The 12,624-nt window shown below is 32.9% G+C and overlaps 1 protein-coding gene and 1 non-coding gene across 2 annotated transcripts; one reads left to right on the top strand and one right to left on the bottom strand.

Annotated features, from left to right (window-relative positions):
• Positions 1 to 6,357: 6,357 nt before the first annotated feature.
• LOC101204968 (UPF0496 protein At3g19330) lies at positions 6,358 to 9,208 on the top strand. The gene is made up of 2 exons (XM_004145658.3): positions 6,358 to 6,514; positions 6,616 to 9,208. The coding sequence occupies exons 1-2, from the start codon at positions 6,463 to 6,465 to the stop codon at positions 7,623 to 7,625; spliced, it is 1,062 nt and encodes a 353-aa protein (XP_004145706.1). The 5' UTR covers positions 6,358 to 6,462; the 3' UTR covers positions 7,626 to 9,208.
• A 3,343-nt stretch (positions 9,209 to 12,551) lies between these two features.
• On the bottom strand, positions 12,552 to 12,624 carry TRNAF-GAA. Its single transcript has one exon. It is a non-coding gene; the product is annotated as a tRNA-Phe (tRNA).

The raw sequence follows: 12,624 nt of genomic DNA, 5'->3' as shown, positions 1-12,624 counted from the left end.
TTGAACTTCAAAAAAATTGTTTCTGCAAATGGAAAACAATAATTTAGTTTCATTCCAAGAACCTTGATCGACTTACGAAAAAAATTCTAATATAAGTTGGTGTATTCGAATGAAAGCTCTACTTGGTTCACAAGATATATGAGACATTATTAATATATAATGGTTTTGGATAACCAAAAACTAATGCGACTTTAAGTTAAGCCCAACGAGAAACTTTACAAAATACCAAGAAAGAAAGATCAAAAGACTCTCACCATCATTCATCAAGTCATTGATGATTCACATTTTGAGAATATTTATGGAGCAATTATGTCACACTCCACCCCAACACCTGCTGATGTCAGTCGAAGTCGTTCCTCTCTGAAACAACCTCAGTTGACACATGACATGGAAACATGAAACAATCAACAATGAATGACTTTTAATTTCAAATACTTTAAACTGTAGAGTGATCCATTTAAAATCTTGTATAAGATATAACATGGATAATGAAAATATAAGTGTTTGAACAATCACAATACTATTATGAAACAAAACATTGTCTTTATATAACAAAAGCTAAGTTGACCTGGCAATAGTAAGTTCAGCATATACGAAGATCCACAATCTGTATCTTGAAAGAGTGAAAACATTTTTGAAATGGTAAGTCGAAAGATTTAGTGAGAAACGATTTTATAAAATAGGTTTTCATAAACATTTTAGTATAAAACCAAAGCTTAAATACATTTATCAGTAAACAGTCATAACATGAAACTTGAAACATTTGCATAGCTTTTAAAAAACAGTCCTCCATAGCCACGGGTAGTATTTACCCCTTCATCCAAATACAAAACAAAATAGGTTTTCATAAACATTTTAGTATAAAATCAAAGCTTAAATACATTTATCAGTAAACAGTCATAACATGAAACTTGAAACATTTTCATAGCTTTTCAAAGACAGTCCTCCATAGCCATGGGCAGTATTTACCCATTCGTCCAAATGCAAGACAGTCGATGAGTAGCTAACCCTCCTCCTTTAAGGTATAAATATATACCCTTCATGATGGCCCATAGTTAAAAATATCATCAATCGTACTAGCAGTGTGAAGTTAACGACATATATACAATAGGTCTCATGGAATATTCGAACATGGATAAAAACATTTGAAAACATGAAATATTTCCTTCAAAGTTTGAGACAATTCCTTGAATCATGAAATCATAGTGTAGCTTGGAAATATCATTTTCAGTAAAATTTATCAATAGCATGACTTGTATAAAAACTTGAGATCATATTTAGCAAATCATTTTACGAGCTATTGGTTGTAAAGCTTGAAAACATATTTAACAATATCATTTAGAAATCAATATGTTACTCACAAGCTATTACTTGTGGAGCTTGATATCATGTTCAGGAAATACTTTAGAAATCATGGTATTACTCAGTGTCACTTGAATATAGACTTGGTCTCGAAATTTCTTCCAAATCTCCTTATCTTGAAAATTCATATTTTATCCTTAATTAATTCATTGAACATGAAAATATTAAAAAAAAAATTAATTTTTTTTAAAAAATAACAAGACAGCCCAAAACAGCTCGAAAATAATTGTGCCCGTCAGCACAGTGAAAAGGGTTGGCCACGCACGTATTACTTGGGGCCTACAGCATGCTAACCTCACTGAGGTGGGGCATGTGTCACGTGATAACCTTGCAATGGGGTTGTCGCGCGCGTGCTTGCCTCCTACCCAGTGCCCCATGCATGCATGGTACGTGCGTTAATGCTCCTTGCACACCATGTGATGCGCTAACCTCTTCAGGTAGGATCATGCGCGCAGCCTGAGCGCATGCCTTGTTGTTCGGTTGTGACATGGCCTTGTCATGTGCGTGCAACCTGACTCAAAATAACCTCTAACTAAAACGCACGCCCATCTCGGCCATAGATGCATTATTCACGGTCACTACACAGATACTGTTTAACTTCCAGAATCATGACCCATCTTTGAAAAATCATAACTTAAAATCCATAACTCTTTTGATAAAAATTTCCTTGTCAACATTGCTCTAAAGTGTCTTAACTTTCTTACCTAAAATTTGTGAATGAAAATTCCAAGTAATGAGTTTGTAGCCCTTTGAAAGTGCACCTTGCTCAGTTTCTCCAAATAAATGACCTTCTTGCCTTCTCTTGATCAAAACACAAACTTCCTTAAATCCAAAACGCACAACAACCCTATCTCATAAACTAGACTCAATTTATGAACTTTTAAGACCAAAATGAGTTCTGCATGAGTGAGTTGTGAGAAATTCAATACTCAAATTGGTCTATTTATAGAGTTCCTTGCATGCAAATAAGATTAAGGTGACACTTAATCATTGATTAGACCCACCGCTTGAGTTAAGATAGGTTGCGAGAATAATGAATAATTAATATTTTGTTTTATTTTTAATAATAATAGTAATTAAATCATTTTAATTTTAACGTGTCAGAAGTAATGTTTTTTATTTTATTTTTAATGATTAAATCATTTTGACCTTAATATGTCATCATTAATGTTTTTTATTTGTTTTTGAAAAAACCGACTCATTGTATCATGTACATGAGTGGTTTTTTTAAATTACCAACCTACCCTAAAATATTCAATAACAACATTTTTTTATGTTTAAAAACAAATAATACTATTGTCAATTTAAGACTAAACATTTTAAGAAACATGTTATTGATTAATTCTAAAATTTCTTAATCAATAAGAATATAAAATATTAACATAAGCAAGAATGAAATAATGAACATAATTGAAATAAGAAAATTATCACTGGGACAAAATGGTTCAAAAATGATTTTCCATGTTACCCACACTTTAATTTAGTAAGATAAGATAAAATGCATATGTATTTTGCAATAATTTTCTTTACAAATGAAAATTTTTTTATACAACAAATTCATATCATAAAACTAAAGAAAAAAAACAATGATATTTTCTTAAGTCGACTTTCAACTTAAGATATAAATATATTTGTTTTAAAAAAAAGAAATTGAATATAAGATTGAGATACTCAAATCAAAGCCATTCGATTTATTCTTCTTTCCTTATCCATAAAACTCCATAGAAATAGGTGAAACAAGCCTAAGTAGAAGAGAAACTTCAAATATTTATAAAAAAAAGATTGAAGAGAGTTTTCTATACCGTTGTAGAAAATAAAAGTTACAAAAAAATTTTAAAATCATCACTAATATGTATTTATAAATTTTGAAAATTAAATTATAGAAATAAAGAGATAATTTTTCATATTCTAACCTTAAATAATAAGTCATGCATGAACGTGAAAATTTGAAAATATTATAAATGATTAAATAATCATAAATTTAAAATCAATTAAATTTGGGCAAGGGTAGAATCGTCTCCAAAAATGATTCTAGCCTTGAGCCACTTCTAATACAGTAAGATAAGATAACATATATAAATATACAATTTCTTTTTTAAAAAAAGAAATTTCGTTTGGTTTCAATTTGGGTTCTATATTTGAAATTTAACTGTAATGCATAAATTTGGTTTCAAATATATCAAACTTTATTAATTTTATTTTGGTTTAGTTTTGGTTCAATTTATTAATCAGTTCGGTTTTTGTAGTTTTGATGAATACCCATGTTATAAACAATAGATAACAATCAATATAATTAACAAGTTTTAGATTTGATCATACATCAAACAACAATTGATATATTCATAACAAGATAACAATCAATATCAAATAGAAATCTAACAACAATCCGTCAAAAATAAGTACAAGATAAGAATTAAAACCACATAGCAATCAAACAAAAATCATATAATAAATCAACAATTCGACAATAAAAATTATCATTAGTAATGAGAAGGTGGTAATCATATGGGTATGAGAGACATTTTGGTCAACTATTCAATTGAATTAGACTTAAAGATTTTGTCATTTTGCAGAATCCTAAAATATGTGCCATGGAATTAAATTAACCAAGAATGATTTGACCTTACATTCTCTAGATGCTATTCATGAAGTAGTTCTTATTCCAAAAGTGGAACATATCTCTCTTTATCTTACTCGTCAAACTCTTACAAAAGTTGAGGCTTCCTCTTCTACTCTTGTTGTTAATTCATCTCCTTGTCATTGTAGCTTGTTTTTAGTTCACACCAAGTAAACTAGGTCGAATACCTTCTCCTACAGAGAGATAGATGGAGATTCAAGTAATCCTGATTTAGATACGGAAGAGCAACTTCATATTGCTCTTACCTTTCATACTCACTCAGATTATGGCTTCCTAAATAGCAGTTTCTCTACCTCTCCAAATCGATTTTGACGTCATCCCTCTGTCTTAACTAATCAAAGAAGTTTTGTTATTGTAACCTCAACTGTGAAGAATATCAAAATAAGAAAACATAATCTCAAGTTCTTATATAGGTCATGCTATTGATAAATGTTTACTAAAATGATATTTCAAAGCTACGTTATGATTTCATGATTCAAGGAAATGTTTCAAACTTTCAAGGAAATATTTAATGTTTCAAATGTTTTTATCCATACCCGAATATTCCATGAGACCTATTGTATACATGCATGTGGTTAACTTTATACTGATGGTATGGTTGACAAACAAATTTTTAACTATGGGTCATCAGGAAGGTATATATTTATACCTTAAAGCAGGAGGGTTGGCTACCCATCGACTATGCTGTCTTCGGACGAATGGGTAAATATTATTCGTGACTATGGAGGATTGTCTTCAAAAAGCTATGCAAATGTTTGAAGTTTCATGTTATGGGTGTTTACTTATAAATGTATTTAAGCTTTGATTTTATACTAAAATATTTATGAAAATCTATTTTATAAAATCATTACTCACTAAATCTTTTAACTTACCCTTTCAAAAAAAACTCCCTCTTTCTTGTAAATCTCAGTATGTTGAATTTACTACTGTCAAACTAACTTAGCTTTTGTTATGCAAAGACATTGTAAAAGATTTCAAATGGGTAACGCTACGGATTAATGTATTTTAAGTTAAAAAACGTTGTTGATTCTTTCATGTTTCCATGTCATGTGTCAGTTGAGGTTGTTTTGGAGGCGAACGACTTCAGTTGACATCACGTCATGTCTCGGGACGAGCAAGCAGGTGTCTGGGGTGGGGTGTGACAAGCAATCCCCATATTTGATCTCGACTTTCAAGGTAGTTTCTTCTCTGATTGAGCGAAGACTGTGGTCTTCACTCGATGAGCACATCTTGAACCCAAACTCTGCCCCTTCTACTCCTAACCCTCTTACTCGATTTTCAACCTCTCCTTTATCTTCTTTTTTTGAAGTCGTCGATGGATCTTCTTATGCTTCTTCCGAGATTCCCTTGAGATTGAAAGATTCTACAATTCCTACTAAGGGAGGTTAGCTTTCAGTCGATGCAGGAGGTATAATAAGTAAAAGAACGGAGAGATGATAGAGTGAATTTGGTATTGATCTTCTATTCGGAAAGAAGGATCAAGTCTAGCTACTCCAACTCAGGGTAGCACTTCTCAATGGAACGAACCTCTTTTATTCCTTTCTTCCTAAAAGATCGAGTTGGAAGAAGCCAAATGTGACGGTCAAATTGTGCTTGGTGGAAGCCAGATTATCCATGTCAAATTTTAACAAATTAATTTGACTTTTTTGTAATTGTGTTTCTGTCACTTTTTAAAACTTTCTTCTTTTTAAAATTTAACTACAATTCTTCCTTTAAAATTTATACAAATCATGGTTAAAAACACAAAAAGAAATAGATTTATTTTTCAAAAAGCAAAAATGAAAAATAAAATAGTAGATCCTTAAAACTTGTTTTTGCTTTTAATATTTAACTAAAATTCAACTTTTGAATTTTAAAAAATATATATAAAAAACATTTAAGTAATGGCTATTTTCTATCCATATCTATAAATGTCACTTATAGACTTCTATAAGTATTTATTAGTGTCCATTGTTGTTAAAATCTGAAATTTTGATATACTTTATAAATATTTTTGACATTTATAGACTATTAATATATGTCTATCATTAATAGAATTGAAAGACTGTGTATACTTATAAATACTTTTATCAATTTTACCGCTTACAATAGTTTTTTTTTTTTTTTAAGAAATGAAGGAAAAATAAATGAAAAAAAAAACTTCAAAATGGAATGAACACATAAATCCAAATGGCATAGACTAACCATAAATAAATATAAAAATAAAGTGAACTAAGAAAGAAATTACATGGAGAGAAATCAAGCTTCGCCGCAATAACCTTAGAAAACAAGTGAGTTGTGGTCAAACTCATTGTAAGACGACTGCCCACATTCCGTAGCAGCCTATGAATTGGTCAGCACCATATTGTAGATCAAAAGAGAGCCTTTATAAAGGAGGGTAAAGGCGTCACCCCCATTTCCCCACAATCCTTTTCCTTCTCCTTCTCCTCTTCTTCTTGCAATCCATAGTACTGACCAGAAAAATGTTGGAGTGCCTTCCTCCGGGATCTCCCACATTCTCCTCAATGCACCAAGGTTTGCCAATTTCTCTTCTTTCTCCACTTAATTTCAATCCCCAATTTTCTCTTCTGCCCTCTAATTCTAACTGTTTGTCAATTTGCCTCAATCGAGAACAGCCCCCATGGATGCCTCCTCCTCCTCGCCTGTTACATCCACAACCACCATCAACCTCTCTCGCATCTACTCCACCGCTATTCTTCAGACTAACTCCTTCAAGGAGATGGTAAGAATCACCAGCTCCATGGACCTTGTGGCCGCCGACACCGCTGATCACGATGAAGATCAACTTCAAGACCTCTCCGGGATGCTCACCCAAGTGCTTAGCCCCAATCGAGATCGCGTCCTTAATGCCCTTCAACGATCCAAATCCACTTCCCTTTTAAATCTCATTTCTTCTTACTTCGATTACAGCGAGAAAACCACTAGACTCTGCCTCACCCTTCGTTGCATCGTTGCTCAAGCCCGTCGACTTTATTCCCCAATTAACACCCTCCTCCAAGATCTTCCCAATTACTCCCTGTCTCAGCCTTATTGCGAACTCGTTGTCCAAGAATTCCATAAATTCAAGGATGACGCCAACCCTTTTCCCCGCCCTGACTCACTGACCTTCCACCCAATTCGAGACCACTTCTGCGATCTCAAGCGCCAACTTGAGCGCCGCCTTCGCAAGTCCAGCTCCAGAATTCGCCTTGTTCGTTCTCCCAACCCCGACCCTAACACCGTCCTTTGCTGCGGGGGTGGTGCTGCGATTACGGCTTACATACCTCCGAAGTTCGCCAGGAGAGAACTGGCCTATGCAGCTCAGCTTAAAGTTGCATCTAGGAATACCTATGTTCTAAAGACTGACCTTGACACGCTTGATAGCCTCGTCGGCCGTCTGCACAACACCGTGGAGGACGATAAGCGTTTCATTCGGCTGGGTTTGAACATGGGGAATGATGAGCACACAATTCAAGAAGTGCTCATACATTTGGGGAAGAACCACCCGAATTTGAGGAACTACCTTGATCTTCTTGAGCAGAAGCTAACTACTTGTCTCATTACTGTCAACCACTCAAGATCTCAACTTCTCAAGGAGATTCTACTTCATCAAACTAGTTCTGACTCTTCTCATCCGCAATGGTAACACTTAACTGAATCCGGGATTCACCCTATTTTTTCTTTCTAAATTTAATTTTGTTCTTAAACTAATATTCAACTTGTCTCTAACCCGTTTAGTTTACTGTTTACACCAATAGATAATAAATTCATACCTTCTGAAACTCTCACAGTAGATTGAAAGCATTTGCTAATTGAGTTATACACGTGCTGTGTTTGATGGGTTGAAAAACAACTTTTACAAACAAGTTATGCATTAATATTTTAAGTTATGAAGTAATCTTAGAATATTGATTTCCTTGTGTGAGAATGGAAAGCAGAATAGTACATAAAGTTTATGTATAATTATGGTATCAAGTGGTGGTAGCATCGCCTTCTTTAGTTTTGGATACTATCTCCTCTGTGGTGATGCCTACGATCTTGTTGGCACTCCCCAAATCTACACAGGAGAATGCCCCATCCGCATCCTCTCTTCCTTTCTTTTCCAAGTTAAAGAAGGCATAAGAAGACATTAAACAACATGAATAGAAATTATCTTGTGCTCGTTAAGTTCTCACTCAGACAACGATCCCCAACTTCTCTAATTTGTGAACTGCTTCGTCCACGTCAAAGTTACAGCTCTGATCAACTGTCTTTGAATCAGCTGCTCACACCGCATGTCAAGCTCCTAATTACATAACCACAAAAATAAGCAAAACATCAACCAGTAACGTCCTATTCATTCATGGTCAATTCTGTGAGTCGTGAAATATAATGGAACCGCTCACTCCACCTCATCACAGAGAGAGAGTGCTCCTTACTTCTTGCTGAATAACTTCATCACAAAGGAGAAGAAGAGTGCCCCTTCCACTGTCTAGTTGTTTGTCATAAACGCAGCTTGTGATTAAGCTCTGATATGACACTAAATTGCCCTGAAACCTATAGGAAACCGGCGATAAGTTAGCACTAGCTCAAGGGGTTTGGGAAATGCATTACTAACTCTTTGAAGCAACATAAAGCTAGAGTTTAGAAAATGAGTAACATTAGTCACATCCATAAGTAGAAATGGGAAGAGAGGAGGCCATGTAACTTTAAGAGAGAGATGTTTTCGCACAGTAACCACCGACTGCAGAGAGGATAGCTAAAATGACTTTGATATCTGCTTCAGGGACGCTAAGCGAGCCAATAACAGTAACCTGTCCAAGGTGGACCGGGGAGCTGAGAGGTGTATTTGTGTTCATAAGTCCATACAGACTTTCGGATAGAAACAATCAACCAACCCGATTTCAGCAGACATGAGGAACGTCACCCAGTCCATTGGAGTTAAATCTGGATTTTTCATTTCGGGCTGTCAAAAGTTGGAAGTTTTTCCATAAATAACCGAGTGCAGAAGTTCCATACAACAAAAGTCGCACATTGGCTAACTTGAATACCAATAAAACCGGAGGAAAATAACAACGAGGGTAGATGGATTACGGAAGCTACAAGCACAATCTCAAGATCAGCTATTGGTATATTCTTCAAATGCTTCACGAAGATACCCCGTTCCATTTCCTTTTTTGTGTTTGCTGGCCTATTCAATTATATCATTGTTAGAAGTCAATAACATTTCTAATTTAAAGTCTAGATAAAGGAGAATCTACGTAAGAAGTCAATAACATTTCCACCCGTGCTCAATAACATTTTCACCAGTGCAGTCCAACCACGTTAATGTGTGAAAAATTAAAATAAAAATTAAAAATTAAAAATTAAAATGAACACGAGTCTCATTTGAGCTTTAAAACTTTTCTTTGAGGTTCAGGAACAAGAAAAACAAGAACCTGTAAACAACGATTATTCAATCAAATGTGGGTTCTTGGATCGTAATCTTGTCCACTAGCTTCGAGATCCTGGAATACAAACAATAGATGATCAAAGCAAGTAATCAAGGAATCAGCAAGACAAAATGCATGCCCATGCTCGATCTCTGGGTTGCAAGGAAGAAAGCAAGGGCCTTCTCTAGTTAAATTAATCCATCCATTAATAATGCACGAACAAATTTAAGAGTGGCAGAAAATCCAACTCTTATGTTCTCAACGGGAATCCACGGAATTGGGGCCTGTGTCCTACTCACATTATCGGTTTTTGTATTTTAATATTAAAAATTACAATATATATTAAATAATGTTTTATATTTTTAAATAGTTAGTTTTGTTGTAGTGGTTGTGTTTTCCTTGCATAACGTCCAAGTTGTGGGTTAAGATGCTTTCTTATAATGTATTTAACTTCTTTTAAATAATAATCAAAATAAATTAATAAACTTTTCTAAGTTGTACGAATTCTTAAAAAATTTAATTTGCAATACATTATATATAATTTTTCGAGAAAATAATAATCTTATTTTTATGGCACAATACAAATATCATTTAGCAATATTAACACCAAGCTTCTCAATTTTGCAAATGCAGCAACTTTCTAATTTTTGTTGATATTTTATATTTTAATCTTTTCATTATTCTAAAAATGTTCATCTCTAAATCTCCACTTTTTCTCTTCTCCTTCGTTTTCTCCTTTATTTTCTCTTCCTCTTGGAGGTCTTCTTTGTCACTCCTTCCATCTCCACCATTCTTGGTTTCTTCTCTTTGCTACGTCTCTTCTCCTCGTTTCCTTCAGCCTCTTCTCCATTGTTCTTCTTCAGGTATGTATTTCTTCCTATATTTTTTTTTAAAGCCCTAATATTCTTTCCTATATTTTGGTGTCTGAAATTGGTAAGGGACTTTGACCATTATCTTTTTTCTTTCTTCTTCTGTGAATCAATCATCATCTATCCGAAATTAAGGCTACGATTTGTTCTTCATCATCTCTTTTATTTGTTTTTTATTTATTCCCCATCTCTTTTACCGAAAGGAGATTTGCAGAGCTTTGTTTTATTTATTTATGATTGGTTCTTTTTTTTTTTCATAAATTTGTATCAGTTTTTTATATCAGTAATATGATGTACTTATACTATATATATTAGTTGACTAATACACTTTATACGTATTTTTTATTTTTCCAAAATTGTTGCAGCTCATTGTAGTTATAGTAATTGTTTTTCATGTGGTTAATGGATGAGCGACTGTGCTATGTGGATTACAAAACAAATTGTGTTTTGGTTGATGGAGTGATATCATCATTTAATTCTTTTTTTATGTGAACTTGATACGTACCAAAATTCAAGTTGGATCATGTATAGAACTTTCAATTGTGTTGCCTATAGGTAGTAATGGTGCTCATCATGTTCTTAAGATTGTTGAACATAAATATGTGACTTAGTTCTTGACATTAATATTAAGGATCAATCTACCCAATATCCTTTAGTTGCTCATTTTATATTATAAAATTTTGGATGTTTAATTGATTCTTTAGCTTTTTCTTCCATAGTTGAGACTGATATGAGAGGTGAATTAACAATTTTTAAAGATGTTGATATTACCAATATTAAAAATGAGTTGGTTTTTAAGGAGAATGATTTGTTTTGTACATAGTAAAGAAATTTTGTTGAAGTCATTCCGCTGTTGAGACTAATTTTGAGTTTAAGACATTGAGATCTAATTCAAGATCTATTGAGTTGGGATGTAATAAAGATGGTTGTCTTTGGTTTGTTAGAGCATCACATTATATGTATTAGTTTTTTTACCGATTTTGTACATCAATGTTGTGATGTACTTATATTATATGTATTAGTTGGTTGACATACTTACTACATGATTTTCATTTTTTCAAATTTTAATGCAATCTGTTTTAGTATTATTAAGTATATGAATGATATAACTTAGTGTATCAAACATATAATATGTATCAATGTTTACTAGTGAAGTATATTAAATGTATCAACAGAGAACCTCAAATGTATCAAGTGTATTTTAATCAATTGAGTATATCAATAAATATAGAAAGTGTACCAATACATCAAGGATATCAAACATATGAACTGTATCAAGTGCATTGAATTTTTCGAGTGTATCGGTGAAGTATAAAATGTTTATCACTAGTATATTTAGTGTATCAAACTTATAGAGTGTATTAAACTCATCAAATTTATAAACAAAACACAACAAGTGTATGAACAACTCATAATAAATGTATCAACAATACAAAAAATTAAACGTATTATATTTAATGCATCAATATATTTAATTGATTGAGTGTATTTGCAAAGTTTAACAAATGTATCAACAACATATAAAGTGTATCAAACCAATGATGTGTATCAAGTGTTACTTAATTCATTGAGTGTATCAACAAACATAGCAAGTATATCAAAAACACATCAAGTGTATCAACAACATATCAAATGATGCTTAATTCTAAAGGATAGATTAGTAATTTTACATTTTTCAAATGCGTGTTGGGCTTGAATTTTGTCATTTTGACAAATTCAAAAGTGGAGTGTCATGGGCCTAATTTCTAAAACTAATTTTGCTATATATGCAATAGCCCGTATAAGTTTATAAGTTGTTTGTGGACATTTATGATTATATATAGGTTTATTGGTTAATTCAAAATTTGAGAATGAATGAGTTTAGAAGTCTCTTTATCCTAAAAAAAACTTAAGATAATGGTTATAAATATTTAAATTTTGATAAATATTGTTTATTTCTCATTTCAAATTTCATCAACCATATGCCAAAAAGAAAATAAATAATATATCTAGTGTAGCATTTGCATTTTCTATAAATAGTTATATGCATTTGGTAAGAAAATCAATTTTTCATTTCTATGCTAAGTTGATTCATTTGTAGTATATATGTTAATCCTTGAATCCCCATCCTCAAATAAGGTATTTTCTACGGTAGCACCATGAATAGCGCATAGCAGAGCAGCGCCCAATACCCCCGCAACTCCCATCATATGAAATGGGTTCAATGTCCAATTATGAAACCCTTGGAAAAATAGGATGAATCGAAATATAGCTGCTACACCAAAACTAGGCGCAAAGAACCAACCAGACTATGGCCAAGAACCAGATTTGAACTGGTGACACGAGGATTTTCAGTCCTCTGCTCTACCAACTGAGCTATCCCGGC

Source organism: Cucumis sativus, chromosome 3, assembly GCF_000004075.3.
Source record: "Cucumis sativus cultivar 9930 chromosome 3, Cucumber_9930_V3, whole genome shotgun sequence".
Classification (NCBI taxonomy): Eukaryota; Viridiplantae; Streptophyta; class Magnoliopsida; order Cucurbitales; family Cucurbitaceae; genus Cucumis; species Cucumis sativus.
This window is presented reverse-complemented; position numbering and strand designations above follow the sequence as displayed.

Excerpts from the sequence above, each read along its gene's own strand:
- LOC101204968 (XM_004145658.3), top strand. The coding sequence starts at position 6,463 with ATGTTGGAGTGCCTTCCTCCGGGATCTCCCACATTCTCCTCAATGCAC. Across the intron at positions 6,515-6,615 it reads ATTCTCCTCAATGCACCAAG|CCCCCATGGATGCCTCCTCC; the intron begins GTTTGCCAATTT and ends AATCGAGAACAG.